Raw genomic sequence first — 7,240 nt, 5'->3', positions numbered from 1 at the left:
CAGGTTTATTTTTCCTTCACTCCTATTTTTTTCACTTTCGGGTCTCCCGCCCAGGCCAGAGGGACGTGGCTTGAAGTTCGCTCCGCTCTAGAAGTCAGTCTCTCCCAACTGGAGTTGAGGCGGGGGAAGTACACGGCCACCGACAAATAACATACCTCCAGTTCTGTAAAAAGTCCCCCCAGAGCCAGCCGGCTCGGCAAAAGGAAGTCGCCTACTCCAAGGACCGGAAATCCCGCCTTCGCCGGAGAAGGAGCGGAAGCGAGACAGCCAATGCAGAAGAAGGTAGTTCTCCCGCAGGGGCCCCTGAGAACCCAGCCCCTGGTATGGGGCCGGAAGCAGGCCGGGGGCGGATCTTCCTGCCGGAAGTGGTCAAGCGGAAGTTGCTTTCGGTTGGCAGCCTAAGTGATAGATGTGCAGGCCACCTGAAGCGAGGAACCGAAGCGAGTATTAGACATTCCAAGGCAGTTTGAGAGCTGGAGACTGAGCTGCTGTGGTGCCGCCAGATCATGAGCCCGACCACACACTGGGGAGAGAAGTTCCTGAATCTGCGGGTGCCCCCCGCCGGGGTATTTGTTGTGGCTTTCCTTGCCCGAGTGGCCCTGGTTTTCTATGGGGTCTTCCAGGACAGGACCTTGCTAGTGAGGTATACAGACATCGACTACCAGGTCTTCACGGACGCCGCGCGTTTCGTCACGGAGGGGCGCTCCCCTTACCTCAGGGCGACCTACCGATACACTCCCCTGTTGGGGTGGCTACTCACTCCCAACATCTATCTCAGTGAACTGTTCGGAAAGTTTCTCTTCATCAGCTTCGACCTCTTCACCGCCTTCCTTCTATACCGGCTACTGCTTCTTAAGGGGCTGGGTCGCCGCCAGGCTTGCGGGTACTGTGTCTTTTGGCTTCTTAATCCCCTACCTATGGCGGTGTCCAGCCGAGGCAATGCGGACTCGATTGTCGCCTCCCTGGTGCTTATGACCCTGTACCTAATAGAAAAAAGACTGGTGGCGTGTGCCGCTGTATTCTATGGTTTCGCAGTGCACCTGAAGATGTATCCGGTGACCTATATCCTTCCCATTGCCCTCCACTTGCTTCCGGAACGCGACAGTGACGAAGGTCTCCGTCAATCCCGATATTCTTTCCAGGCTCGTTTGTACGAATTCCTGAAAAGGTTGTGTCATCGGGCTGTGCTGCTATTCGTAGCAGTTGCTGGACTCACGTTTTTTGCCCTGAGCTTCGGTTTTTATTACAGATATGGTTGGGAATTTTTGGAGCACGCCTACCTTTATCACCTGACCAGGCGAGATATCCGACACAACTTCTCTCCATACTTCTACATGTTGTATTTGACCGCAGAGAGCAAGTGGAGTTTTTTCCTGGGAATTGCCGCATTCCTGCCGCAGTTTATTTTACTTTCAGCAGTGTCTTTCGCCTATTACAGAGACCTTGTCTTTTGTTGTTTTCTTCATACGTCAATTTTTGTTACATTTAACAAAGTCTGCACCTCCCAGTACTTTCTTTGGTACCTCTGCCTCCTGCCCCTTGTGATGCCACTAGTGAGAATACCCTGGAGAAGAGCTGTGGTTCTCCTGATGTTATGGTTCATCGGGCAGGCCTTATGGCTGGCTCCTGCTTATGCTCTTGAGTTTCAGGGAAAGAACACCTTTCTGTTTATCTGGTTAGCCGGTTTGTTCTTCCTCCTTATCAACTGTTCCATCCTCATTCAAATCATTTCCCATTACAAGGAAGAACCCCTGACAGACAGAACCAAATATGACTGATAATGCTCCAATCCTTCTGCGACTTGGATTCTGATTGTCCTGAATGGATCAGAGAGAGCTTTGGAGAGATGTTTTTTTTTTTTTGAACATCCTAAGCACTCTAGTGAAAGTCCAGTTTGGAGCATAAAACTATTCCAACAAATTTTAATGAATGTTTGCCTTACTTATAGAGGGGGCTCAATAATTGAGTTTCACCCTTTGGGAAATCTCAGGACTCATTCATCTGGGACATGATGGGAAGTAAAGATTACTTGTTTGAAAATGGAAGGGCTAATGAAATAATCAGATGCTAAAAGATTTTTGTAGAAAGGATAGGGGGAATACAGTCAAGAGATGGAATCTAAGCCAGTATTTGTTACAGTTATACTGTGGTACTGCCTGTAACTGTCTTTTATCCCCCACTTTTTTGTTCTAAGGCTTTCCTGATAACTGGGAAAACTCAAAATGTTCCTAAAGTACAGCTTTTAGATATAAAGTGTTAAGTAATACTACTGAGGTTGGGAAAGTTAATTCTGTATTAAAGTGGGGGCTTAGAAGATAATCCAAAGAAAGTAAATTATAGTCATGTTTCATGTATTTGCTTTATAACTTAATTTTTCAGCACTTAATCCTAGTGGTATTAATTTACTGTTTGGTTTTATACAAAAAGGATTGAATTTAAATTCATCCATCTTGGGACTTCCCTGGTAGTCCAGTGGTAAAGAATTCACGTTGCAATGCAGGGGACTTGGGTTTGATCCCTGGTCAAGGAACTGAGATCCCACATACCACGAAGCAGTTAAGCCTATGTGCCGCAACAAAAGAAGGAAGATATCGCATGCTGCAAATAAGACCCAGTGCAGCCAAATGAATCTAAAAATAAATATTTTAAAAAGATAAATTCATTCATCTTTAAACTTCTCAACATTTTAAAATAGCATCTTGCTTTTGATGTTTGAGGTCACATACTGTTATGACATTTTAGAACTCTCTTTTGTCTCTGTTTTTAATTTTCTAATTACTAGAAAAGACTTTTGATACAGTGTATAAGTTAATCAAGTATTATCAGTATTGTTAAAATGATTAGAGATTTTAGGTGGTAAAAAAATAAATCATTAATAGGCATTTACCAGCTTAAAAATACCTCACTTATGAAAATTTCATGATAGAAATGAAGACGTGCATAGGAGGCTCCTAGAAAGTGTAAGAAGCATTTTAATAGCCATTAGTAGTTTAGACCAGGAAATTGAGGGAGAGATTGTGAAAATGGGCTTTAGTAGCCAGATGCATTTTCCTTATTACTCTTAATTTTCTAGGAAAAAATGCTTTGTGAGTTTCAAATAAGCAAGCTAAAAAAAAAAAAAACCCATCTAGTTTGGGGACACCCTAACACTCTAAATGTATTAGCAATGAGTGAGTTTGGTTTTATGATTTTGATAGTAAAAGATGAGTAATGTGACAACATTGTTCTTTCACTAAAACCAAAAAACTGCAGAGGAAGTAGTGTATTTCATGTCAGTTCAGGCCTAAAAAAGTCTGAACATAAGATGTCTATAGACAGGTCATAATTAAGAATGCTATTGCTGGCAGCACTTCTTAAATGGATACCTTTTACAACCCACCATTAAAAGGAAGGGGAGAGGACTTCTCTGGTGGTTCAGTGGATAAGACTCTGTGCTCCCAATGCAGGGGATCTGAGTGCAATGCCTGGCCAGGAAGCTGGATCCCACGTGCCGCAACTAAAGGTCCCATGTGCTGAAACTAAGACCTGGCAGAATGGAGCCAAATAAATATTAAAAAAAAAAAAAGAAGAAGAAGGGGAGAATGGGTGACTTTACGTGGGTTGCTGTTTGGAAGAAAGTAACAGAATTAATTGTTGAGGATAGAGCCCCTTCTTGTAACATTTGGTCTCATATGCAACGTTAACATTTGTATATGACTGTTCAATAGTGGCCTTCCAGCCACAGCAGTCTTACTTTTTTTTTTTCTTCATCATTTTATAATAATAATTTAAAAAAAATTGTTTTTCTGGTAGAACTGGGAGGGAAAGGGGACCAGAAATAGATTTTCAACATCTCAATATAATTGGTTTTTTGGTATTTTTAATAGTCACGTGTATTTACTTATTCACTTCTTTTTTACTTTAACATTCTTTGTTGTGCGTTACTCTTCATACTTACATTGAAATGCCTAAATAATACTCTATCATATGAATGCTCACATTATAAATGCATCATAAGAGTAAACATTTTTCACATTTTAAATTACCTTAACATTCTTAGAAATCAGTGGGGTTCTGTTGGGATTTTGGAGGAAATTTCATCAGCAAATCCTGCCTTATAAGAAATTCTCTACCAAAGATCTACAGGCATTTCTTAGAAGATGCTGAAAGCGTTCTTTTAGGCTACAAGACATTTAGTACATTAACGCAAGAAAAGATCTTATTTGGAAAAGCCCAGCCTCCCGCCCTCACCCCGAACCCTCCGAGGGGCCGCCAACCAAGCCATCTCACGAGCTGCGGACTGCGGCCCCGACCCGAGAGGGAGAGCGCGACAGACATGGCGGCGGCCAAGCCCGAGAACCTCTCCCTGGTGGTGCACGAACCCGGAGACTTGCGCTTGGAAAATTATCCTATCCCTGAACCAGGCCCAAACGAGGTGCTTCTGAAGATGCATTCTGTTGGAATTTGTGGCTCAGATGTCCATTACTGGCAGCGTGGTCGAATTGGAGATTTTGTTGTGAAAAAGCCAATGGTGCTGGGGCATGAAGCTTCAGGAACAGTTGTAAAAGTGGGATCATTGGTCAGGCACCTACAACCAGGTGATCGTGTTGCCATCGAGCCTGGTGCTCCTCGAGAAACTGATGAGTTCTGCAAGATTGGCCGATACAATCTGTCACCTACCATCTTCTGCGCCACGCCCCCCGATGATGGGAACCTCTGCCGGTTCTACACGCACAATGCTAACTTCTGCTACAAGCTTCCTGACAATGTCACCTTTGAGGAAGGGGCCCTGATTGAGCCACTGTCTGTGGGGATCCATGCCTGCCGGCGAGCTGGAGTCACCTTGGGGAACAAGGTCCTTGTGTGTGGGGCTGGGCCAATTGGACTGGTCAGTTTGCTTGCAGCCAAGGCAATGGGTGCAGCTCAAGTGGTGGTGACTGATCTGTCAGCCTCTCGGTTGTCTAAAGCCAAGGAAGTTGGGGCTGATTTCATCCTCCAGATCTCCAACGAGAGCCCTCAGGAAATAGCCAAGAAAGTGGAAGGCCTGCTGGGCAGCAAGCCAGAAGTCACAATTGAGTGCACAGGGGTGGAGACCTCCATCCAGGCCGGCATCTACGCCACTCATTCTGGTGGGACCCTGGTGCTGGTGGGGCTGGGCTCTGAGATGACCAGCGTGCCCCTTGTGCATGCAGCCACCAGAGAGGTGGACATCAAGGGCGTATTTCGATACTGCAATACATGGCCGATGGCGATTTCAATGCTTGCATCCAAGTCTGTGAATGTAAAGCCCTTGGTCACCCATCGGTTTCCTCTGGAGAAAGCTCTGGAGGCCTTTGAAACATCCAAAAAGGGTTTGGGGTTGAAAGTCATGATCAAGTGTGACCCCAATGACCAGAATCCATGATGTGACTTGAGCTCTGTCGTCCCCACTCTCAGCATGTTGGGGTTCAGTGGTTGACTGGGAATGGTGGAAGTTTCTTTTGAGTAGTTAGAATAATTAAAATAATTCATTGTAAGCGGAGAGCCTTACGCTGGGGAGTTGTTGTGCCTTAAAAACACAAATAAGAAGAATTTGGGGGAACTTGTAGTCAGGATGACCTGTTTATGCTGATCAAAGTTCAAATAGAGCAGAGCTTGGCAGGCAAGTGCTGGGAACTCCCCTTCTTCCTGGAGTGCCTGGAAGTTGAATAAGGAAAGAAATCTGCCTATTGAATTCCTGCTTCTCGTGTGACTGTGGCCAGATGGGAGATGGTAGCTCAGGTAAGAAGAGACCATTTACAACTTTATCAAGACTTAAGTGGCCCAGAACCTGATTTTCACAAAAAATCTGCAGCTCCGGGTTGAGAGTAAAAGGTTGTGAATAATTTTACTTCAGAACACAGTGCCTCTCCCTCCAAACAGGGCTATTTGGTTTTATGACAAAAGGAGAATAAGGGACTCACTTTCCTGGATCTAGGACATATAAAAATCAAACAAATAAAACTGCAATCTCATGTGAAAAAAAAAAAAAAAAAGAAAAGATCTTATTTGGTCTCGGGCTTTTAAATTTTTTTCATTTGTTTTTGTTTTTTGGTTTTGTAAAATTTCTCATCTTTTTTCATGTGAGTCCTTTGGTTTCTTTATTAATCCTATTATAACACTTTAAAATTGAATGGCACTTTGGCTTTTTTCCTATATGATACTTTTTGTTCTTATGCCACCCTTTAAGATCAATATATCCATATCTAGATAAACATTAATTATTAACATATGGAGGATGCTTCTCAAGATGGTCTGTGTTCTAAAAAGAGGGACTGCATGACTTATTTTCTTCTGTGGCTGCCTTAATGTCTTCAAAATGTGGTCCCTAAATATCCCAAGATAAAGTCCCTGAATTAGGTCCATTGGAAAGGACCTCTTTCTTATAAAACCATATTCTTTAGTTACTAACTTCTCATCACTTTGCTGAATGACTCTAAGTGACATAACATTGTTTCAAAAGCTTTGGAGAACTTGTCTTTTAGTTAGTTCACTTGAATATATTACTTCTCCAGCTGTTTTCTGTTGTACCACCCTTACCTCAACCATCTGTGCAATGAGTAGAAATGGAAAAGATGGAAAATTCACGTGGGACAGTCCTTAAATGCAACTTCTTGTTTGTCCCCCCACCCCACCCCCAGTGCTTTACCATGAACAGGTTTAAACATTACCCATATGCCTACCATATCTAAGTTAACAACTGACGTTTTGCCATGTTTGTTTTATTTACATACAATTTTTTCCTGAACCACACAAGGTTGAAAACATCATTGAACTTGACCACTAAGTACATTAGCATGCACTGAGTAAAAATACTCTTCCTATAAAACTATTATATTGTTATATAATTTTCCATCCTGTCCATTTTCAAATTTCTCCAATTATTTTGTGTTTAATTTTAAAGAATAGACATTCTTGGATCTCAAAGATTCCCTGAAAGAGATGATAAATAATCCATAATTAGGAAGTCTGGATCTTTCCCTGTTATCGAAAGCAAAGTGAGAACTAAGGGATATACCTTTTATCAAAGTCAACCAAACAATTTTGTGCAAATCTTTCTGTCTTCCTCCTAAGAAAATGCAGGGCAGTAATCACCCCTAATAAGTTTTGCAAATAAAAGATTACATGTTTAGATTTTTTGGCTGGGCCATGAGCCTTGAGGGATCTCAGTTCCCTGATCAGAGATTGCACCTGGATCACGACAGTGAAAGCCAGAATCCTAATCATTAGGCTGCCAGGGAAT

At 42.9% G+C, this 7,240-nt stretch overlaps 1 protein-coding gene and 1 pseudogene across 1 annotated transcript; both read left to right on the top strand.

Annotated features, from left to right (window-relative positions):
• PIGM (phosphatidylinositol glycan anchor biosynthesis class M) lies at window positions 1-2,658 on the top strand. Its single transcript, XM_020885259.2, has one exon. It carries the CDS (start codon window positions 507-509, stop codon window positions 1,776-1,778), a length of 1,272 nt encoding a protein of 423 aa, XP_020740918.2. The 5' UTR covers window positions 1-506; the 3' UTR covers window positions 1,779-2,658.
• Window positions 2,659-4,231: 1,573 nt separating this feature from the next.
• On the top strand, window positions 4,232-5,495 carry LOC139035159 (sorbitol dehydrogenase pseudogene; annotated as a pseudogene).
• The last annotated feature ends 1,745 nt before the right edge of the window (window positions 5,496-7,240 follow it).

Source organism: Odocoileus virginianus, chromosome 5, assembly GCF_023699985.2.
Source record: "Odocoileus virginianus isolate 20LAN1187 ecotype Illinois chromosome 5, Ovbor_1.2, whole genome shotgun sequence".
Taxonomy (NCBI): Eukaryota; Metazoa; Chordata; class Mammalia; order Artiodactyla; family Cervidae; genus Odocoileus; species Odocoileus virginianus.
The sequence above is the reverse complement of the archived record's forward strand: the minus strand, read 5'-3'. Positions and strand labels throughout refer to the sequence as shown.

Bases quoted from the DNA above. Each gene is read 5' to 3' on its own strand.
- PIGM (XM_020885259.2), top strand. From the start codon at position 507: ATGAGCCCGACCACACACTGGGGAGAGAAGTTCCTGAATCTGCGGGTG.